The 24,021-nt window shown below is 42.8% G+C and overlaps 2 protein-coding genes and 1 non-coding gene across 3 annotated transcripts; all 3 read left to right on the top strand.

Annotated features, from left to right (window-relative positions):
* The first annotated feature begins 231 nt into the window (after window positions 1-231).
* Window positions 232-1,233, top strand: mos (v-mos Moloney murine sarcoma viral oncogene homolog). Its single transcript, XM_078216194.1, has one exon. It carries the CDS (start codon window positions 232-234, stop codon window positions 1,231-1,233), a length of 1,002 nt encoding a protein of 333 aa, XP_078072320.1.
* An 18,208-nt stretch (window positions 1,234-19,441) lies between these two features.
* On the top strand, window positions 19,442-23,938 carry rps20 (ribosomal protein S20). The gene is made up of 4 exons (XM_078216190.1): window positions 19,442-19,798; window positions 20,645-20,744; window positions 21,475-21,548; window positions 23,715-23,938. Exons 1-4 carry the CDS (start codon window positions 19,796-19,798, stop codon window positions 23,895-23,897), a joined length of 360 nt encoding a protein of 119 aa, XP_078072316.1. The 5' UTR covers window positions 19,442-19,795; the 3' UTR covers window positions 23,898-23,938.
* On the top strand, window positions 21,346-21,410 carry LOC144496210 (small nucleolar RNA U54). The gene has a single exon (XR_013498394.1). It is a non-coding gene; the product is annotated as a small nucleolar RNA U54 (small nucleolar RNA).
* Window positions 23,939-24,021: the final 83 nt, after the last annotated feature.

Here is a 24,021-nt window from a genome sequence, read left to right as displayed (position 1 = left end):
TAAAATGTTTAATAAATCCCTGAAAAAAATTGTTTAATTTCAACTGATGCCTCAATTACTCTGTGCGAGTCCTTCATGTTCACTTTTGCACTTGGCCAATTGCCTTGCATGTGTTCAGCGAGCGCCTGGCTTTACTAACAATGTGCAGATGTAACTCGTTGACACATCGATTAATGGTCAGCAATAAAGGCTGCAACAGTCAACATCGTTTAGTATCTACTACGGGAAATAATGCCATCGCCGATTCCCATTCATCGGCTTTTATCGAAAGGGTTTTCACCTGCCACAACTCTGAGGCCTTGCAGCAGCCCCAACCGGATCCTAGGAAAGGGACAACAGTTCTCTTTCACAAAGCCACATAAAGCGTTACTGCAGCGTTCTTGGTACACGGTAATTTGGGATGAACTAAAACTACTTGATCTTCTGGGTTCAGGAGGTTTCGGGTGGGTTTATAGAGGCACTTATTACGGTCATACTGTAGCAATAAAGAAAGTGAAAAAATTTGCTAAGAACAAACTGGCCGCCAGGCAAAGTTTCTGGGCGGAGTTGAACGTCGCTCACCTGATCCATGAGAACATTGTGAAAATTGTGGCAGCTACCACATCTGTCCCTACCGATCCAGATATTGAGGATAGTGTGGGCACGATTATCATGGAATATGCCGGTGGAACCAGCCTGGACCACAGGATTTATAACAGTATAGACCCACTAGATATGAGAGAGTGCTTACAGTTTTCTAATGATATTATGAGTGGGTTGGCTTTCCTCCACTCGCACCGCATTGCTCACCTAGATTTGAAACCCGCCAACGTGCTGATTACAGAGGCGGGACGGTGTAAAATTGGAGATTTTGGATGTTCTCTCAAACTGACGACCGACAATGATTTGACTCCCAATGTTCAACTGCGCCACCTTGCTGGGACCTATACTCACCGGGCGCCTGAAATGCTGCGAGGTTGCAATGCCACTTTAAAGGCGGATATTTACTCGTTTGCAATCACTCTATGGCAGATGATGAGCAGAGAGCAGCCTTATTCCGGGGATCGCCAATGTGTGGTGTACGCGGTAGTGGCTTACAACCGGCGTCCGTCTTTTTCAGCAATTTTCAATGAGTCCCCGATGGGCCAGAAGATTCGATCAATCATCAACAACTGCTGGGAAGTTGAACCAAACGATAGACCCAGCGCAAAACAGTTATTGGAAAGTATTAATTGCCTGAAAGCACAGCTATAGCATTAACTGATATATTTTAAATAAAATGTATAATTAAGTCTTAAGGTAGTTGCATTCTGGGAGCGACATTAAAAAAAAACTGTCTAAATAAAGAAATGCCCCCATTCTGTTTAATTCATTGCTGTATGTTTTAGCCGAGGAAAGGCAATTGGAAGAAAAGTAGGAACTTGGTGAATTAATATTCTATTCCATAGAAAAACAAGTAAATTAGTGTTCGATTTTGTGTTCCATTTCATATTCCTGCCAATGAAATGTCTCGCTTTCTGTAGGGGCTCCTGCCCATCCTAGAATTTGTGTTGATTTCTAATTGCCCTGAAGTGCCTTTATCTGAACTAAAGCTGTAATAAAGAATGCAGTTATATTTGTACCCCACATTTCACCAGTATCATTTTTTTTGCAGCTGCTATTACCTGTGCCTGAGCATGATGCTCAAGTTGAATTTGTAAATCTTGACAATGTATTTCTGCTCTAGTTTACAGTTTGACGTGTTGGGAAACCTCCATTGTAAAGAATAGCATCTTTTACCTCGTTTTAAGAGCGGTAAATTTAATGCTGCATAGGTGGGTTTTTGAGTACTCGGGGAAACCTGGCACCTACAAAGTTAGTGGTGACGACTGCAGCAGCCAAGTCGTGCAGAACATTGTTTGTAGGACAGTGGGAGCAGACTTGAATCCTCGAGTAAATTTTGGCCGGAGTGTCCGATTCCCCCCTCAACACACAATCCGGAGCATTCGATCCTCTGATCTCTGTCCCTGATGCCGGCTGGAAAACGAAACCAAGGGAGCAGCGCGAACTTGAGATGCAATTTTATTTTAAAAAGCTAAAAAGCTTTACAGGGCAGGAGGTGTTTGGATATGTTTTATGCAAGACCCGGAAACTAGAAATACTGTAATATCTGTAGATTAATTAGCTAAACTAACACCCCGGGTAAGTGAATTCGCAATAGAGTATATAGCACAGAACATGTCTAGAAGTATTAAAATTTATCAACTCATTCGTCTAAAGAGGGACTAGAAAATTCTTGGAACATGAACGGGCATCTGAGATCCGTTATTTACCATTTGGAAACTTCAGGAACGCTTATCTTCGAGGACCAGTGGTAGGAATTATCTGCAGCTTAGCACTAGCTGAAGCCACTAGTGCATGCAACTGGGAGGATGCGATTTTTTAAATATAGAAGTAGAGCTGATCAGCCCATAGGCGGAGTTCAGGATAGTGCGTAGATTATCATTTCGAAAAGTAAGAAAACGGACCACCCGGAAGAAATAGGAATGTGCAGCAGTCATTGGGGTGCGTGGTACTTCACTCATGATGACTGCAGTTCACGGATATCAATGGGCAAGGGTCTACACGGGAGGCGATAGAGGTACCGACCTGAATTTCTGTAAAGACGGGGAGCCACTCCATTGACGGAATGGCGGCAGACCTAGAATTTTTCTTCTGTCTCTTTTGGGGTGAATATACTGAAGCAGCAGACTTAAATAAATCATAGCTTGAATTTGCTACCACTGACTGATGTGGGCTGCACCATTATTGGGTGCATCTGATAACAGACACCAATGTATCAACATCTATCCTGTATTCCAGTTTGCCTACGTGCATTTGAATATCAATTGTGGAAAATATCTAAAAGGGACCATGTCCTTTGCACCTTTTTATATGATTCTACTCAACTTGTGGTGTGTCATGGGATTTCTGTGGATTATTATTTTTCTTAATCACTTTTGAGAAATGGCTGTGCCTGTGTAAATTATGTATAGTAAGAAGTTTAACAACAAGTTAAAGTCCAAAGATGTGCGGGTTAGGTTGATTGGCCATGCTAAAAAATTGCCCCTTAGTGTCCTGGGATGTGTAGGTTAGAGGGATTAGTGGGTAAATATGTAGGGATATGGGGGAAGGGCCTGGGTGGGATTGTGGTCGGTGCAGACTCGATGGGCCAAATGGCCTCTTTCTGTACTGTAGGGATTCTATTCTATTCTATTCTAGGTTTATTTGGTAGCCCCAAGCCCCTTCAGGTGAGTGGGAATTCTGTTCACAAACAGGGCATATAAAGACACAAACTCAATTTACATGAATAATGGTTGGAATGCGAATACTTACAACTAATCAAGTCTTTAAGATCCAAACAATGTGAGTGGAGAGAGCATCAAGACAGGCTAAAGAGATGTGTATTGTCTCCAGACAGGACAGCCAGTGAAACTCTGCAGGTCCAGACTCCTCATCACAATGGATGTCTCGGCACTCTATACCAGCATCCCCCACGATGATGGCATTGCTGCAACGGTCTCGGTGCTCAGCGCCGACAACTGCCAGTTTCCAGATGCAATTTTACAACTCATCCGCTTCATCCTGGAGCACAATATCTTCACCTTCAACAACCAGTTCTTCATCCAGACACATGGAACAGCCATGGGGACCAAATTCGCACCTCAATATGCCAACATCTTCATGCACAGGTTCGAACAAGACTTCTTCACCGCACGGGACCTTCAACCAATGCTATACTATATACATCGATGACATTTTCTTCCTTTGGACTCATAGTGAACAATCACTGAAACAACTATATGATGACATCAACAAGTTCCATCCCACCATCAGACTCACCATGGACTAGTCTCCAGAATCAGTTGCATTCTTGGACACGCGCATCTCCATTTAAGGACTCTCACCTCAGCACCTCACTATACTGCAAGCCCACGGATAACCTCACGATGCTCCACTTCTCCAGCTTCCACCCTAAACACGTTAAAGAAACCATCCCCTACGGACAAGCCCTCCATATACACAGGATCTGCTCAGATGAGGAGGATCGCAACAGACACCTGCAGACGCTGAAAGATGCCCTCATAAGAACAGGATATGGCGCTCGACTCATCGATCAACAGTTCTGACGCACCACAGCGAAAAACGGCACTGACCACCTCAGAAGACAAACATGGGACATGGTGGACAGAGTACCCTTTGTCATCCAGTACTTCCCCGGAGTGGAGAAGCTACGGCATCTCCTCCAGAGCCTTCAACATGTCATTGATGAAGATGAACATCTCGCCAGGGCCATCCCCACACCCCCACTTCTTGCCTTCAAACAACTGCACAATTGTCCGCAGCAAACTACCCAGCCTTCAGGAGAACAGTGACCACGACACCACACAACCCTGTCACAGCAACCTCTGCAAGACGTGCCGGATCATCGACACAGATGCCATCATCTCACGTGAGAACACCATCCACCAGGTACACGGTACATACCCTTGCAACTCGGCCAACGTTGTCTACCTGATACGCTGCAGGAAAGGATGTCCCGAGGCATGGTACATTGGGGAAACCATGCAGACACTGCGACAACAGATGAATGAACACCGCTGGACAATCACCAGGCAAGACTGTTCTCTTCCTGTTGAGCACTTCAGCGGTCACGGGCATTCGGCCTCTGATATTCAGGTAAGCATTCTCCAAGGTGACCTTCATGACACACGACGGCGCAGAGTCACTGAGCAGAAACTGATAGCCAAGTTCCACACACATGAGGATGGCCTCAACTGGGATATTGGGTTCAGGTCTCACTATTTGTAATCCCCACAGCCTGCCTGGACCTGCAGAGTTTCACTGGCTGTCCTGTCTGGAGACAATACACATCTCTTTTTAGCCTGTCTTGATGCTCTCTCCACTCATATTTTTTGTATCTTAAAGACTTGATTAGCTGTAAGTATTCGCATTCCAACCATTATTCATGTAAATTGAGTTTGTCTTTGTGCCCTGTTTGTGAACAGAATTCCCACTCACCTGAAGAGCTCCGAAAGCTTGTGTGGCTTTTGCTACCAAATAAACCTGTTGGACTTTAACCTGGTGTTAAACTTCTTACTGTGTTTACCCCAGTCCAACGCTGGCATCTCCACATCATAAATTATGTATGCCAAATTGAAGGTTGCTCAAAAGCTTTCTCAAGTGGCTATTATCCCCACTCTTTCCAAATAAAAGGCACCAACTTGAAAGGTGGAGTAGTAGAGCGAGGAGTCATTAGGATACAATTTTATTTGGAAGATAGAGAGGAAGGGGTAGGGGAAAAAACGTCCATGCTCTGTCCACTAATCTGGATAACCAGATGATTAACCTGAAGAGGTTGGACCGTGTGGAAGATGCCCATGTCTGTAAATTGCCTTGTAGGAAAGGGCTTAGGCTAGATCTCCAGAGGTAATATTGCATAGGCTGGAAGCCATATAGTTGACAATGGCTGCAGAGCTCGAGATGGATGAGGAAGGATAACACTGGCTGTTCCACGACTATAGTAGGAGCTGATTGGAGATTCAAACATGGATTTGTGGGGAAAGATGAGCAGTTAGGAGGCAAAATACTTTACAGACAGAAGGAAGTCAAGTTGTCTGGTCATACCACAATCTCAGTGGTGTTCTCTGTGGGAGATACTGAAGTGTGGCAAGAAAGAAGTCTTTATTTTCTCAATACTTTAAACAAAGCAAAGCAGATTTTCTTTTCTCTCGAGTCTCAGTAATGAGAGATAGCAGACTTTAAGCACTTTGACACGATAGTGACTTTTAAGGGGCATCTTGACAAATACATGAATAGAATGGGAATAGAGGGATACAATCCCCGGAAGGGTAAGGAGTTTTAGTTCAGTCGGGCAACATGGTCAGTGCAGGCTTGGAGGGCTGAAGGGCCTGTTCCTGTGCTGTAATTTTATTTTATCCGTTCGTGGGACATGGATGTCTCTGGCTGGCTGCATTTATTGCCCATTCCTAGTTGCCCTTGTTCAGAAGGCTATTGAGTCAATCACATTGTTGTGGCTCTGGTGTCATGTAGGCCGGACCAAGTAAGGATGGCAGATTTACTTCCCTAAAGGACAAGTCCTGCCCTTTGAACCTGACACCTGGGAGGAGGATGGTGGAGGCAGATTGTGGTTTGCACATCTATGGTTAATGAGGGCAACTCTACATGTTGGGCTTTTAGCTGTCCCAGGTTAATCCTATTTTTTTGCAAGGAGGATGTCCTCTTTTCCAATTCAATTTGCACTTTGGCAGCTTGAGGTAGCCTTTTGGATATGGTTTCGAGAATTAAAGTGGACGCGAATGTATGTAACAATGTGCAATAAAAACCCTCTAATTGGAAATGTGAAGCTGGTTGGAGTTAGAACATAGAAAAGCTACAGCACAAACAGGCCCACAAGTTGCGCCGAACATGTCCCTACCTACTAGGCTTACCTATAACCCTCTATCTTACTAACTTCCATGAACTTATCCAAAAGTCTCTTAAAAGACCCTATCGAATCTGCCTCCACCACCACTACCAGCAGCCGATTCCATGCACCCACCACCCTCAGTGAAAAACTTACCTCTAACATCTCTGTACCTACTCCCCAGCACCCTAAACCTGTGACCTCTTGTGGCAACCATTTCAGCCCTGGGTAAAAGCCTCTGAGAATCCACTCTATCAATACCCCTCAACATCTTATACACTTCTATCAGGTCATCTCTCATCCTTCACTTCTCCAAGGAGAAAAGACCTAGCTCTCTCAACCTATCCTCATAAGGCATGCCACCTAATCCAGGCAACATCCTTGTAAATCTCCTCTGCTCCCTTTCTATGGCTTCCACATCCTTTCTGTAAGGAGGCGACCAGAACTGGGCACAGTACTCCAGGTGGGGTCTGACCAGGGTCCTATACAGCTGCAGCATTATCTCCCGATTTCTAAACTCAATTCCTCTATTGATGAAGGCCAGTATTCCATACGCCTTCTTAACCACAGCCTCTACCTGCGACGCTGCTTTGAGCGTCCTATGAACCCGGACCCCAAGATCCTTCTGATCTTCCACACTGCCAAGTGTCTTGCCCTTAATATTATATTCTTTCATCCTATTCGACCTGCCAAAATGAACCACCACACACTTATCTGGGTTGAAGTCCATCTGCCACTTCTCTGCCCAGTCTTGCATCTTCTCTATGTCTCGTTGCAACTGCTGACATCCCTCTACACTATCCACAACAACACCAACCTTTGTGTCATCAGCAAACTTGCCAACCCATCCTTCCACTTCCTCATCCAGGTCATTTATAAAAACCAAGGGTCCTAGAACAGATCCCTGGGGCACTCCACTGGTGACCGACCTCCATGCTGAAAAAGACCCATCTACAACCACTCTTTGCCTTCTGTGGGCAAACCAGTTCTGAATCCACAAGGCAATGTCCCCTTGTATCCCATGCCCCTTCACTTTCCCAATGAGCCTTGCATAGGGCACCTTATCAAACGCCTTGCTAAAATCCATGTAAACTACATGTACCGCTCTTCCCTCCACTATGTGTCTAGTTACATCTTCAAAAAATTCAATTAGGCTCGTAAGGCATGATCTGCCTTGGACAAAGCTGTGCTGGCTATTTCTGATCATACTATTCCTCTCCAGATGTTCATAAATCCTGCCTCTCAGGATCTTTTCTATCAACTTACCAACCACTGAGGTTAGACTCACCGGTCTATAATTTCCTGGGCTATCTCTTCTCCTTTTCTTGAACAACGGAACCACATCCGCAATCCTCCGGAACCTCTCCCATCTCCATTGATGACGCAAAGATCATCAAAGTATTTCAAACTGCTGCCATCTGCAATGTTAAAATAAATGGGTGCTTGCTATTCCACTTTCTGTTGACATACGTCTGAGCATTGCCATTATAGAATTGGTGCTGTTTCTGATTTCACATTAGGATGGTTCATCTATTTGGTAGTTCTAAATCGTCTTTAGAAGTGGGGCTGTCCAATACTTATTTTTATAAGGGATTAAATGAAGTTGTAATGAAATGGGTTTTTAATCAGTTTTATTTTTAAATAGACACCACAGAATTTATTTCAGCATGGGTCTGGATGTCTGCCTATGGTGGGTACTAGATGAGTTGGCATATTTGGTACAAGAGCAAAGGGTGGTGGCTGGGCATTGGCATGAGTTGGCAAGGGGATATGGAGGGTGGCAGAGCAAAGTTTTTAGAATGCTGAGCTGGAAGGCTGTATCCATTTCATTGTCAGGTGCTGGTGCACTGAAGACTTTCTACCCAGCCTGTGTCTGCATCTGGCAGCTTCCACACTGTTCTGGGGTCACCCATCATAAAATCCAACTCCATGGAATGAAAATTCAAAGTTCATTTTAATTTCAAGTTTGCAGAGCTGGAAATTCTCAACTGCAAGCAAAATTTCTGGCCATGGCCATTCATAAGAATTTCTGAAGTTAGGGGAGAGACAGACATTTGTGTAAATGTAAGGCTGGCATGATATGTGGCTCCCATATAGCTGGTTAAGAACTAGGCTCTCAAATTTTAAAGTTTTGGCCAAAAGATAAAGGGCAGCGAGTTTTTACACAGCATGTGGTAATGACCTAGAACACAGCCAAGGAAGCTGGTGGCCTACTCCTGACACAAATATGGATGGACTTCCACAAGATGGATTGCAGTCGTTCAAAAAGTTGGCTCACCACTACATACCTGGAGACCATTGGAGAACTGTAACAAATACTGGCCCTTCCAGCAATGCTGCCATGAAAGAATCAGTGGAGTCAATGATTTTGAAAGGAAATTAAATGGACACTTGTGAAAAATTTGTCTATGGGAAAAAGAGCAGGAAAATGGAACTGAGTGCCTTGCTTTATGCATGTTGATATGGGCTGAACGGCTCTCTGATTCTGACAGCAAGCAAGAACTCTTCATTTCTGGATTACCGCCTATTCTATGTGAAAGTGGCTTTGATAAATTGGTTAACTACCATCTGACATGATTTGAAAGACTATACTTACTGCCTATAAAATGCTTAAACTACATTCTTGGATGAATAAGAAGAGAAAGGTGATGGGAGAGTAATTGCTTAGCTTGTAACTTTATTGAAAGTATTTTCAAACTCTTGAAGAAAGACCTTCATACATTGGCACTGAATCTATGTATGACCAGAAATTGCAATTAATTACATGCCTTGCTCATTTGATTCTTGTTTTGTAATAGAGGGTGCCTGCTGTAAAATGTGCCTGCAAAGCTTGACATAGCTTTTATCATCCTTGACTGCAGTCTCCTGGAAGAAACTGAAGCAGTGAATGAATTGAGCTCAGATTACAACAAGGAAAAAAATGTTGATAGGAAATCCTTTGGATCCATGCAGTTTTCATTATTTCTCCCATAAGGTTGAACAAAAAAACTTGCATTTATGTAGCACTTTATGACTACCGAACATCTCAAAGTGCACATTAATATGTAAGAATGGTTGTAATGTTGGAAATGCAGCAGCCAATTTGTGCACAATTTCTCTTGAGCAGTAATGTGATTGACCTGCTAATCTGTTTTTGTAATGTCAATGGAGGGATAAATATTAGCCAGGACTACTCTGAAAGAGTGTCATGATCTCTCGTATCTATTTGACAATAGGCAGATTCTCAGTTAATGTGTCATTTGGAAGAGGGCACTTTGTGCAACACTCTCTCAGTACTGAAATGGAATGACAACCTTTGTGTTTGTGCTCCAGTCTGGGAGTAGGACTTGAACCTAGAACCCTGTGATTCAGGTGAGAGCATTACAAACTGATGCAAAAGAGATGTTGGTGTAAATTGAAGGGCAGAAAGGGAGCTGGAGGGCAAATCTGCTTGTGCTATGGTCCTTTTTTTAAAGAAAAAAATATCACTTGGGCATGCTAACATTACAAGAGATTGAAAGTCAAAGGGACTTGAGCAATAAAATCAAAAGGTGTAAACAGAAGAAACAAACCACAGGTTGTATCTAATAAAATTAGGACAGAGGTTGTTTTGCAATATTTATTAATAGAACAAAAATAAGGTATGTTATGGCTCTGGAAGGGGCAAGGACAGACACCATCAGTTCTCAATACTAATAACTACAGATTCATTACTCTAGAATTATGTAGTAAAAAGTCAAGAATAAATTTGAATCTATACAATAACCTGCTAAACAGCAGTCAACCCCTTTTTTTAGATGGGAAGATCTTGCCTGACCAACCTCCTTGGTTTCTTGAAGTGGTAACTTGATGACTGTGACAAACCCCATGATGTGCATTTGGAATTTTAAAAATATTTGATAAAGTTCCAGAAAATTAAGATCAAAATAGTGGAGACAAAACTTCGATGTAGATTTTAGAAAAAATGCCAAAAGGGTTTTGAAAACCAAAATGCGATAGAAGGCTCATGTTTGGATACAAGAATGAGAATAAGTCATTAGACCCCTCAAGCCATTCAGTTAGATTATGACTCTTTGGTATCATGCCTTGAGTATACCTTTGTACAACAAAAATCTATTTATCCATCTTAAACTTTAATTGTCCCAGCTTCCACAGCCTTATGAGGACAGAGGTTCACATTTCCTTTGTAAAAAGTACTTCCCGATTCAATTGCTTAGCTCTAATTTTATGACTCTACCTCCTTGTTCTGGATTTCCCCAACAGAAGAGTTATTTTTATCTACCCTGTTGAATTCCTTATCATTTGAAGACCTTAGTTGGGTCTCACCTTCACCTACTAAACTGCAAAGATTAATACATCACCTGTTCTTATAATTAAAATGAACTGTTCGTGTTATTTCTAGTGACCTCTGCACTGTACTCTCCTGGGTTAATATATCATCTTTGAACTTTGGTTTTCAAAATTTGTGTAGTTTTCCCAAATGGAATATGAACAAGGCTCTGAACAACTGAAGCTTCCCTGTCCTCAGTTTTGAATTTCAGCTCCTTTCAATGATCAGTTTAAATATTCTATTAATCTTTTGATTACTTTTTGTGCTTGAGAATCAGCTTTTGATGTTTTGTGTACATGGCTAACCTCTTGGGCACAGCTCCTACTTATTAGAAACCATCTGACTTATTTCTTGTCTCCTAAGTGGATGACGTCATTTCCACACATTGCACTCAATCTGTTGTATTTTAGTGAAATCAATTAGTCAGTCTAAGTCCCTTGTTCCTTTAACCTTTTCTCCCATTTGCACAACTAATTGCATCTCTTTGATATTTGACTTCTTTATTCAAATCCATTCGGAAACTGCAGCTCAAGTTGTGATCTTTGGGAAGCACCACATATCAAATGCTGCCACTTGTATGTTTGATTTATCCTACTCTCTCCCACCTTCCAGCCAATGACAATCAATGTTACAAATTTACCTTCATTTTTGTTCACTTTTTGTGGAATCATATCCAATGCACTATAGAAGTCCATAAATAACATACTTTGCATTCACCTATGCTGGTGCCTTCCTCAAAAAAAACCAAGCAGGTTTGTTGATCTGATAGTTGTCAAATGCTCACTCTTACTAATGTCAAATTCCAGAAACCACCCATAATTGATGGGCCTATGATGTCTGGTTTCTCCCTCTTCTCTCTTTTTAAATAGTTGTCCAATTCTCCACAAATGGAAGGAGGAATCTCCATGAAGATCCTAATCCTCAATGAGGGTGGAAGCCAGCACAGGAATGTAAAAGGTGAGGCTGAAACATCTGAGATCATCTTTAGCTACACATATCAGGTGATCCATCTCGACCTACTTCTGATATCCATACCATCAGAAAACCCAGTCTTTTGAAATTCAATTCACTCCATGTGACATCAATAAGTGGCTGAAACAATGGGGCAATTAGACTAAACTATTCCAGTACAGCTACAACACTGGTATCTACTGAACAGCACATAAAATTGCACAGCTATGCCATTCTTTTTGGCAAATCAAATAAACTGAGGGACAAATTAAAAGGGGCAGCCTCCAAAAAGAAGAGAACTGCCTGAAACAAAAGACAAAGCAGAAAGGAAACTTAAAACATTAAATCAAAATGTGGTTAAAGGGGCCATTAATACACCCCAGTCTCTGCAGTACCCAACAAGCACAGAAGGCCTCGACAGTGCCCTCGAACACTACATGCTTACTCTCTAGGGACACCCAGCCACAAATGTAGCTGCGGTAAGGGACAGACAGTCGGGCTGGATGACCCCATCGGTTGCCAGCTGCCTGGACCTGTTAATAGTGCACAGCTATGCCTGTCTTTTTGGCAAAACAAACTAAATTAAATTAATTGAGGAACAAATTAAAAGGGGCAGCATCCAAAAAGGAGGAAACTTTTATTTGGTTTGCCCTAAAAGACAAAAAAAAGGGAGGGAACTGCCTGAAACCAAAAACAAAGTTGAAAGGAAACTTAAAACATCAAACTAAAATGTGATTAAAGGGGTTGATAATGCACCCCAGCCCCTGCGGTACCCAGCGGGCATGGAAGGCCTTCGGCATGCCCTTGGACATCCGGCTGCAAATGTAGCTGTGGTAGAAGGGCAGACAGTCAGGCTGGATGACCCCATTGGTCACCCATTGCCTGGACCTGTTAATAGTGCACAACTATGCCTAGTCCATGAAATGTAAGATGAATCTAGTCTAGTCAATTGCTGCCTCATAATCATAATTATTAGTGAAGTAATGGCTAGTGTGATAATCCCTGTACTTTTGGGAAAACCTATGCGTAAATTTCTCTAGATGATTTCGGGTAAAACACCTGGCTTCCAGTAACTGATCGTGTGATCAAATTGTCTGGGAGATGAGCAATAGGAAATAATGAGCAATAGGGGATAGTGCCAGAGCAATAGGAAATAATGAGCAATAGGGGATAGTGCCAGAGGACTGGAGAGTGGCGAATGTTGTTCCTCTGTTTAAGAAAGGGAATAGAAATGACCCCTGGTAATTATAGGCCGGTTAGTCTTTCTTCGGTGGTTGGTAAGTTGATGGAAAAGGTCCTTAGGCATGGGATTTACGACCATTTAGAAAGATGCGGATTAATCCGGGATAGTCAGCACAGATTTGTGAAGGGCAAGTCGTGCCTCACAAATTTGATAGAATTTTTTGAGGAGGTAACTTAAGTGTGTTGATGAAGGTAGGGCAGTTGATGTCATATACATGGATTTTAGTAAGGCGTTTGATAAGGTCCCCCATGGTCGGCTTATGATGAAAGTAAGGAGGTGTGGGATAGAGGGAAAGTTGGCCGATTGGATAGGTAACTGGCTATCTGATCGAAGACAGAGGGTGGTGGTGGATGGAAAATTTTCGGACTGGAGGCAGGTTGCTAGCGGAGTGCCACAGGGATCAATGCTTGGTCCTCTGCTATTTGTGATTTTTATTAATGACTTGGAGGAGGGGGCTGAAGGGTGGATCAGTAAATTTGCTGATGACACCAAGATTGGTGGAGTAGTGGATGAGGTGGAGGGCTGTTGTAGACTGCAAAGAGACATACATAGGATGCAAAGCTGGGCTGAAAAATGGCAGATGGAGTTTAACCCTGATAAATGTGAGGTGATTCATTTTGGTAGGACAAATTTAAATGTGGATTACAGGGTCAAAGGTAGGGTTCTGAAGACTGTGGAGGAACAGAGAGATCTTGGGGTCCATATCCACAGATTTCTAAAGGTTGCCACTCAAGTGGATAGAGCTGTGAAGAAGGTCTATAGTGTGTTAGCTTTTATTAACGGGGTTGGAGTTTAAGAGCCGTGGGGTTATGCTGCAACTGTATAGGACCTTGGTGGGACCACATTTGGAATATTGTGTGCAGAAAGGACATTTGATGAGGACTCGTCTACTGAGGTAGTTTGGGCTGAGGTTAGAAACAGGAGAGGTCACCCTGTTGGGAGTTTTTTATAGACCTCCGAAAAGTTCCAGAGATGTAGAGGAAAAGATTGCAAAGATGATTCTGGATAGGAGCGAAAGTAACAGGGTAGTTGTACTGGGGGACTTTAACTTTACAAATATTGACTGGAAAAGCTATACTTCGAGTACTTTAGAGGGGTCGGTTTTTGTCCAATGTGTGCAGGAAGGCTTCCTGACACAGTATGTTGATAGACCAACAAGAGGCGAGGCCACGTTGGATTTGGTACTGGGTAATGAACCAGGCCAGGTGTTAGATTTGGAGGTAAGTGAGCACTTTGGTGACAGTGACCACAATTCGATTACGTTTACCTTAGCAATGGAAAAGGATAGGTATATACCAAAGGGTAAGAGTTATAGCTGGGGGAAAGGAAATTCTGATGCAATTAGGCGAGATTTAGCTGGCATAAGTTGGGGAAGGAAACTGCAGGGGATGGGCACAATTGAACAAGTTCCACATTACAAGGAACAGCTACTACGCGTCCTTGATAAATATGTACCTGTCAGGCAGGGAGGAAGCAGACGTGTGAGGGAACCGTGGTTTATGAAGGAGGTTGAATCTCTTGGGAAGAGGAAGGAGACTTATGTTAAGATGAGACGTGAAGGCTCAGTTTGGGCACTTGAGAGTTACAAGTTAGCCAGGAAGGACCTAAAGAAAGAGTTAAGAAGAGCCAGGAGGGGACATGAGAAGTCTTTGGCAGGTAGGATCAAGGAAAACCCTAAAGCTTTCTATAGGTATGTCAGGAGTAAAAGAATGACTAGGGTAAGATTAGGGCCAGTCAAGGACAGTAGTGGGAAGTTGTGCGTGGAGTCTGAAGAGATAGGAGAGGCACTAAATGAATATTTTTCATTGGTATTCACACTGGAGAGGGACAGTCGAGGGGAGTACTGAGATGCAGGCTGTTGGACTGGACGGGATTGAGGTTCATAAGGAGGAGGTGTTAGCAATTCTGGAAAGGGTAAAAATGGATAAGTCCCCTGGGCCGGATGGGATTTATCCTAGGATTCTCTGGGAGGCTAGAGAGGAGATTGCAGAGCCTTTGGCTTTGATCTTTGTGTCGTCATTGTCTACAGGAACAGTGCCAGAAGACTGGAGGATAGCAAATGTTGTCCCCTTGTTCAAGAAGGGGAGTAGGGACAACCCTGGTAATTATAGACCGGTAAGCCTTACTTCTGTTGTGGGCAAAGTATTGGAAAGGATTATAAGCGATAGGATTTATAATCACCTAGAAAGGAATAATTTGATTAGGGATAGTCAGCACGGTTTTGTGAAGGGTAGGTCGTGTCTCTCAAACCTCATTGAGTTCTTTGAGAAGGTGACCAAAGAGGTGGATGAGGGTAAAGCGGTTGATGTGGTGTATATGGATTTCAGCAAAGCATTTGATAAGGTTCCCCATGGTAAGCTTTTGCAGAAAATACGGACACATGGGATTGAGGGTGATTTAGTGGTTTGGATCAGGAATTGGCTAGCTGTAAGGAAACAGAGGGTTGTGGTTGATGGGAAATATTCATCCTGGAGTTCAGTTACTAGTGGTGTACCGCAAGGATCTGTTTTGGGGCCACTGCTGTTTGTCATTTTTATTAATGACCTGGATGAGGGCATGGAAGGATGGATTAGTAAATTTGCGGATGACACTAAAGTTGGTGGAGTTGTAGACAGTGCGGAGGGAAGTGGCAGATTACAGAGGGACATAGATAGGCTGCAGAGCTGGGCTGAGAGGTGGCAAATGGAGTTTAATGCGGAAAAGTGTGAGGTGATTCACTTTGGAAAGAGTAACAGGAATACAGAGTACTGGGCTAATGATAAAATACTTGGTAGTGTGGATGAACAGAGGGATCTGGGTGTCCATGTGCATAGATCCCTGAAAGTTGGCACCCAGGTTGATAGGGTTGTTAAGAAGGCGTACGGTGTGTTAGCTTTTATTGGTAGAGGGATTGAGTTTCAGAGCCAGGAGGTCATGCTGCAACTGTACAAAACTCTGGTGCGGCCGCATTTGGAGTATTGCGTACAGTTCTGGTCGCCGTATTATAGGAAAGATGTGGAAGTGTTGGAAAGGGTGCAGAGGAGATTTACCAGGATGTTGCCTGGTATGGTGGGAAAATCGTATGAGGAAAGGCTGAGGGGCTTGAGGTTGTTTTTGTTAGGGAGAAGAAGGTTAAGAGGTGACTTAATAGAGGCATACAAGATGATCAGAGGATTAGATAGGGTGGATAGTGAGAGCCTTTTTCCTCGGATGGTGATGGCTAGCATGAGGGGACATAGCTTTAAATTGCGGGGTGAGAGATATAGGACAGATGTCAGAGTTAGGTTCTTCACTCAGAGAGTAGCATGGGTGTGGATTGCCCTGCCTGCAGCAGTAGTGGACTCATCAACATTAAGAGCGTTCAAATGGTTATTGGATAAACATATGGATGATATTGGAATCGTGTAGATTAGAGGGGCTTTAGATTGGTTCCACTGGTCGGCGCAACATCGAGGGCCGAAGGGCCTGTACTGCTCTGTAATGTTCTATGTTCTATGTTCTGGTCACCTCACTATAAGAAGGATGTGGAAGCGCTGGAAAGAGTGCAAAGGAGATTTACCAGGATGCTGCCTGGTTTGGAGGGTAGGTCTTATGAAGAAACGTTGAGGGAGCTAGGGCTGTTCTCTCTGGAGCGGAGGAGGTTGAGGGGAGACTTAATAGAGGTTTATAAAATGATGAAGGGGATAGATAAAGTGAACGTTCAAAGACTATTTCCTCGGGTGGATGGAGCTATTACAAGGGGGCATAACTATAGGGTTCATGGTGGGAGATATAGGAAGGATGTCCGAGGTAGGTTCTTTACTGAGAGAGTGGTTGGGGTGTGGAATGGACTGCCTGCAGTGATCGTGGAGTCAGACACTTTAGGAACATTTAAGCGGTTATTGGATAGGCACATGGAGCACACCAGGATGATAGGGAGTGGGATAGCTTGATCTTGGTTTCAGATAAAGCTCGGCACAACACCATGGGCCGAAGGGCCTGTTCTGTGCTGTACTGTTCTATGTTCTATGAGCAATAGGAAAAAGGTCAACAAGAGGTTAATTCGAGGGCAAGTTGATAGATGGTGTGACTCTGCTCTTAAGCAGGGTTTTAGTTTTTAAATTGGAACAAGCTACCTACTAATGAGGAAAATAATTTTCTTGTTTTGTATTTCACCATGTAGCACAAATCCATTTAATACTGAATATTGTCAGGAAAATGGTAGATTTAAGTGATCTATATCCGTATTGTTAAATACTAGGAATAAGGTATAGATTTTAAGTGGGCTTAATTTAATATTTTATGTAAGAAAGGGTATAACTCTCGTTAGATTCATGTTAAACAAAGGTGTTTGTATGTATGGGGCTTTTGCTTTCAGTTCAAACTATGTTTCCATTAAGCTGAGAGTGATTTTATGTGGGAAAAGTAAACACGAGCTTGGGAAAAGAATGCAATATTGTTTAGTAATCAGAGTCCAAATTTAGGGAAAATATCATTTTGAGTTTAGCTTCAACTGGAAGCCAGAGTAGAAGAAGCATAGCAGTGAGAGAGGAAACATCTCTCACAGCTTTGCTAGAAGAAAAGCCATGCAATAGAGTAAAGGGCAAGGAAGAAAGAGCCAGAGATCTAAAGAGCTAGTTCAGGAAATAATAGAAATGAAAAGAAGTTTCCAGGAAGCCTAAAGTTTAAGGAATAGAGGAAACTGGAATAGGATGTTCTTCATTGAAGCCACTGAAAGAACTGAGAAGGAATTGACTAGTGAGAAGTCAGAAAAATATCTGAAGTGATTCTAAGGTTGTGATACCTTACTACAACCTGTGAAGTGACAGTTGAAGTAAGGAAACTGAGGGAAGTGTGTGGAAATTATGGGAGCACTCGCCATAATTTTTCAGTCGTCCTTAGACTCAGTGTTGGTGCTAGAGGAATAGAGCATTGTAAACATTTCACTCTTGTTCAAAAAAGGATGTAAAGATCTTTAACTTTGTGGGCAGAGAAACTGCTAAAAACTGTAAAATAGTCACATGAACAAATGTAGGTTAACATATATTTAAAGGAAAGTTGCGTTTAACTAACTTATGGAGTGCAATAGGTAACAAAGAGGGTTGATGATGGCAATGCTGTTGATATGGTGTATGTGGACATTTCATACAGTGCTACACAACAGACTTGGGAACAAAGTTATAGCTCATGGAATAAAGGGGACACAAGCAACACATAACAAATCGACTGAGTGGCAGGAAAAATGAGTAGTGGTTAATGTCTTTTGGGCTGGAGAAAGGTTTGTAGTGGAATTCCCAAAGGGCAAGTGGAGTTGTTTTTGTAGTGGAGTTCCCCAAGGGTAAGTGGAGGTTGATTTCCTGATATGTAGTAATGTCTTAGACCTTAGTATACAGGACAAAATTTGAAAATTTCCAGATAAAGTAGGAAGCATTATGAACTAATGAGGTGGATAGTTTAGAAACAGACAGGTTGGTTGAATGGGTGGACAGATGGTAGATTAAGTTCAATGAAGAGAAATGTGAAGTGATTCATTTTGGTAGGAAGAATATGGAGAGACAATATAAAAGATGTGCAGGTTACATGGATTGGATATGGTAAATTGACCCTAGTGTCAGGGGGATTAGCAGGGTAAATACATGGGGTTACAGGGTTAGGACCTGGGAAGAACTGTTGTCAGTGCAGGTTCGATGGGCCAAATGGCCTCTTTCTGCACTGTAGGGATTCTATGGAAAAGGGTGCAATTCTAAAGGGGGTGCAGGAGGAGGGACCTGGGTGTATAAGTGAAAATGACAACACAGATTGAGTGAGCAGTTAATACAGTATCCAAAGCTTTATTAATAGGGGCATAGAGTACAACAGCAAAAAGTATACATTGTGTAAAAGCAAAATACTGAGAGTACTGCAAATAAAAACAGAAAAAGCTGAGGAAAAACTCAGCAGGTCTGGCAGCCTCTGTGTGGCGAGAAACTGTTAACATTTTGAGCCTGTATAAATCTTCTTTAAAGCTGAGGTAATGTTGAACTTGTATAGGACACTAGTTCATCCTCAGAGTATTGTGCCCAGTTCTGGGCACTGCATTTTAGAAAGGATATGAAGGTGTTGGAGAATGTGCAGAGAAGATTCACAATAACTTTAGGGATGAGGAACTTCAGTTATGAAGATAAACAGGAGAAGTTGGAATTGTTTTCCTTGAAGAAAAGATTTGATAGCGGTGTACAAAATCATGAGGGGTCTGGACAGGGTAGGGAGGGAGAAACTGTTCCCACTCATGAAAGGATCGAGAACAGGAGAGCACAAGAAGGCACAGATTGAAAGTAATTTGCAAAAGCAATACAAAATAAACTTTTTTACTCAGCAACTGCTGCGGAGGCAGGCTTAATCAAAACATTCAAAAATGAATTAAAAAGGAAGAATGTATAGAGGGGAAGAAGGCGGTTAATTGCTCATTTGGAGAGTTGGGTGGCTTCTTTCTGTGCTGCAATATTTCTATCAGAAAAGATAATTCCGTGCCAATTGGTCTTCCGACTGTCAGAGGGCGTTCCAGCCTTCCCCCTTCACTAACTTCAGTGGATGTGCAGGCCGGACACCGGGAAAGTGCGGCACTGGAGTCATTTCACTCACCGTTGTGGGAGCTGCGACACTGGTTTCACTCAGACTCCGCTCCGGCTTTTCCTGCTCTGTCACTGCCGGCGGCGCCGCAGCCGCCGCCCCTCCCTGGTAAAGTTGTCTCCATCCGGGAGGGGCGGCCCTGCATTTAAGGGCCGGGCGAAGCCCCGCCACTTCCTCTTCAGCTGTGACTGCGACCCGAGTGGAGGTTGGTCGGCCGCTTACGCTCCTGGCTCACCGCTGTTCGTTCACTTTCAAAGTCCCAAGCGAAGAAGTCGACGGATAAGTCGGTCAGGAAGTTACCATGGTGAGGGAGGCCGGCCGGCCGGCGGGCGCGCGGTGCTGGGGGGCGGTTGGGACGAGCGCGCGGCGCTGGGGGCGGTTGGAGCGCGCGGCTCAGGCCCGGGGCCCGCGCCGGGTTCGCCCACGTGCTGCTCCCCGCCGCGCTGCGGTTCCAGCAGTGGAGGGGGGGGGAGCTGCCCAGTGACTCTATAGTACATCGAATCCAACCGACCTTACCTTGGGTGGCCTCAGGACACGGGTGGCCTTCTTGGGGGAGGGTAGAAGAGGCACTGATCTAACACGATGCACCTACAATAAAACAAGATGCTGCAAACATTCAGTAGCTCGGGGAGGATCTGAAGGATCCAATGTGCACATCTGATAATATTTCAAATAGCGAATTGATTGTGCCCCATTTACAACAAATAATTTCCCCCATGTCGATTTCTGCGGTTTATTTGACCACGTTTAACGTGTTGTTGGTTTTGGAACTCTTCAAATTGGGTTACCCGTGGGAGTTACAGCATCACAATTTCAGAAAATGCGGGGTCTGGTGCATTACAGATGTCAAATTGCCCTTTTTAGATAAAAAGTTACCTGGCTGATGTGGATGAAATGGAAATTCAAGTCGTCGCTATCAGATATTTGTAGGTACTTCTAAATAACAATGCTGGGTATGAGCCCACTGAAGTTTTCCAGGTTTTGAAATTGCAAACGAATTGCTGGTGTGAGAGCAATTTAGATAGGCATTGAGTTTTTAATTTAATTATGGTGGTAATATGCTTCTAAACTGGTTTCTTCACGTTATTTGGAAGGAAATGTTACATAACCTTTGAGAATTCTGTTTAGTTCTGAATTTTGTTTTGAACAGGCATTTAAAGATCCTGGCAAAGCACCTGTAGAACAGGAGGTTGCAATTCACCGCATTAGAATTACCTTGACCAGTCGGAATGTAAAATCACTTGAGAAAGGTAAATATTGATATATATTTGGGGGGGAGAGTGGCATTATTTTTTTTAACCAATTCTCTAGTAAATGGAGTTTGAGTAATGACAAAGCAAATGGCAACAAAATACTGGTCCTGCCAACGATGTCCACATCCTATTCACGAATTAAAACAAATCAGTTTTTGATTAATAAGGGGGTCAGGCGTTATGGGGAAAGGGCATGAGAAAAATATCAGCTATGATTGAATGGTGGAGCAGACTCGATGGGCCGAGTGGCCTAATTCTGCTCCTATGTCTTGTGGAGGAAATTCAATGGCATCTGCTGTGAAATGAGCAGGAAATGCAATACATGCGCACATCAACATTTCAGCAGGTAGAAAATGGAAGCAGCGCAAACTTCAATTTAAAATTGGTAATATAAACTGATCCTGACTCTTGCAACTCTGCGAAGTGGTGAACTAGCCCTGGAGATGCTATATATTTGGGCAAATGAACGTAAAATATTTACATGAAAAGGAACCAAACTTTCGTGCCATACAAAATATCTAGAAGCTGCTGATATTTTTTTTAAAATCAAAGTTAAACCTGTAATTGGTCTGATCGAACTATCGGGTTTTGCATTTACTGGCAAGGAGGATATTATTGTGCATGAAACAACATGATTGCTTTATACGCTATTCTGAGCCAGTTTTGGTGCTGACAACATATAGAGATGTGATGTGCTTTCTTTACTAATAGCTTTACTTCCCTCCAGTTTGTGCTGATCTAATTCGTGGTGCCAAAGAGAAGAATCTGAAGGTCAAGGGTCCTGTTCGCATGCCCACCAAGGTAATGTCTTCTTTAGAGAGAAAAACTGATGGGTGATCAGCAACATTTTCTTTCATATTGCATTTGGCTAGAGAAGGAAAAGTTAAAGCACGATAGCATGTGTGGTGGGGGGGGGTTTACAAGTACAGTGGAGGCTGTAGTGATTGCCTATCTGTTGATTACCTTTTTCTTTTGATACAAGATCTCGCAGAGTTCGAAAGACCTGGCAACATTTATTCCTCACTAATATTGCTTATAACTTGACTGGTTATTTATTTCATTGCTGAGTGCAGAGCTACCATGTGCAGATTGACACGCACTTTTGCCTACATTTCAGCATGGAAATTACTTTTTTTTAAATGTGTAAGTGCTGAGGGTGTTAAAAGATGCTAAATAAATGCATAGTCTTTATAGATTGGGTTTAGTGGTTGTTCCCATCTTGAACTTGGAATGTATTTGCTAATCAAGGAAATTGTTTCTTGGAAGCGCATTTTAGCAATGAAATGATGTGACATCCATCACTGTTATAGCGAGAGTGTAGGTGGAGCCACTCAAAGGTAGGGTGATGGTTGGACTTCAAAGTCTAAAACTGAAGGAATTTGATTTGCTGTGGAGATCAGGATGCTTCTACCAAGCATTGGAAGTTTAATGCATTTAGGAATTATAATCTTCAAGATGTGGGTGCAATAAGCAGTGAGGAAGGCAAAGGATATGTTATTTCGGAGCTTGTTTAGGAGTAAAGAAATCTTGCTGCAATTGTATAAGGCTCTTCTGGTGTGTGCTCACCTGTGTGCATCTTCCTTACCTAAGGAAGGGTATATCTGCCTTGGAGGAAGTGCAACAAAGGCTTGTTGCTTCAAATAGAGGTCTAGAACTTGGGCTATTGTCTCAGGACAGGGTTGTGGCCATTTAGGACTGAGAATCATTGAATCCCTACAGTGCTGAAGGAGGCCATTTGGCCCATTGAGTGCCCTGACCACAATCCCACCCAGGCCCTATTCCTGCAACCCCACATATGACACTGATCCCCTGACACTGGGGTCAATTTAGCACGGCCAATCAACCTAACCCACATTCTCCAGAAACGGAGAATGTGCAAACTCCACACAGACAGTTCCTGACGTCGGAATTGAACCTGGGTCCCTCGTGCTATGAAGCAGCAATGCTAATCACTGCCACCGTGCCGTGAGATGAAGAGAAATTTCTTTACTTGTGTTTGAATTCTCTACCCCAGCAGGCTATGAATACTTGACTGTTGTGTATAATCAGGCATTGTCAGCTTGAAATTTTAAAATCTGGGTAGCCAAAAGGTAGACTGCTGTTCATTTCTGACAGAGTACTGTGTCTAACTGCAAATCCTAACAAAGGCACTGGCAGTGTCTAACTTGTGGATTATTTGGTGTTTAGGAAGTGATTCAACTATGCTGGCGTAGCCATTTTTGAAATGCTGTGTGGTGTTTATTTTTTGATTTGGGGTTCAAATTTGAGTGTCCTCCCATGCATTAGGTAACTGGATGTCCTGTGGTTAGATGCTATCAGGTTGGTCACAACTATCTGTTTTGCGATGAGATGCAATGAAGTTCTGAATGTCTGCAGAATTGAGGATTGGATCCCAAATCCAATTTGAATGCTATTGGGAGATGTTAAACTACTGTTGGATGCAGTGAGAAATAACTGTTCATTTTTGGTTGCAACAATGCTGTGTCTGTAGTGATGTGCATAGGCAGAAGTGGCAGCCATTCTTTTCAAGATCCCAGAAGTAATGTGGCAATGGACTAGCCTCTCTTATTTGCCTCTGGTTTATTTCAAAATAGATGGTACAGCGCAACATTTCTTCCAGTACTGCATTGGACTTAGAGTTCAAACCTTGGCATTATGTTTTCACCCATAACCTTGCTGAACTAAATTGATAGTGACAGTTGGCTATAAATTAAAATTTTCTGGAGTTTTGCTACAGGTACTCTGTTACTATTTGATTTAGTCATCATTTGGTAGAAATTGTCAGTGCAAAGTTGAAATACCTGTCAGTGACTGGGTTTTCAGAACTTGTGGAAGTTATTTCCTTAATGTTTTGATCAGTCACTTCACCTGCCTGATGTAGTTTATTTTTTCTGGCCCTGTCACTGCATTTGAATATTCCTCCAGAGAATGCAATCATTGCATAATCTGTTGTATGCTTTATTTCAGACACTGCGTATCACAACAAGAAAGACTCCATGTGGTGAAGGTTCCAAAACCTGGGATCGCTTCCAAATGAGGATCCACAAGCGTCTGATTGATTTACACAGCCCATCTGAAATTGTGAAGCAAATCACCTCCATAAGTATCGAGCCTGGTGTAGAAGTGGAGGTTACTATTGCCGATGCTTAAATGTCTATGGAAATAAGTACAATAAAAGAAATTTAAAATCCTATGATGCTTTTTCTAATCTAAAATCATTAACTTTACAAGAATTTTAAGACCAAATTAAGATCATTAGTATAAAGAAAGGAGA

This window comes from Mustelus asterias, chromosome 7, assembly GCF_964213995.1.
Source record: "Mustelus asterias chromosome 7, sMusAst1.hap1.1, whole genome shotgun sequence".
NCBI classification, from domain to species: Eukaryota; Metazoa; Chordata; class Chondrichthyes; order Carcharhiniformes; family Triakidae; genus Mustelus; species Mustelus asterias.
This window is presented reverse-complemented; position numbering and strand designations above follow the sequence as displayed.

Excerpts from the sequence above, each read along its gene's own strand:
- mos (XM_078216194.1), top strand. The coding sequence starts at position 232 with ATGCCATCGCCGATTCCCATTCATCGGCTTTTATCGAAAGGGTTTTCA.
- rps20 (XM_078216190.1), top strand. Across the intron at positions 20,745-21,474 it reads TGTAAAATCACTTGAGAAAG|TTTGTGCTGATCTAATTCGT; the intron begins GTAAATATTGAT and ends ACTTCCCTCCAG. Across the intron at positions 21,549-23,714 it reads CTGTTCGCATGCCCACCAAG|ACACTGCGTATCACAACAAG; the intron begins GTAATGTCTTCT and ends GCTTTATTTCAG.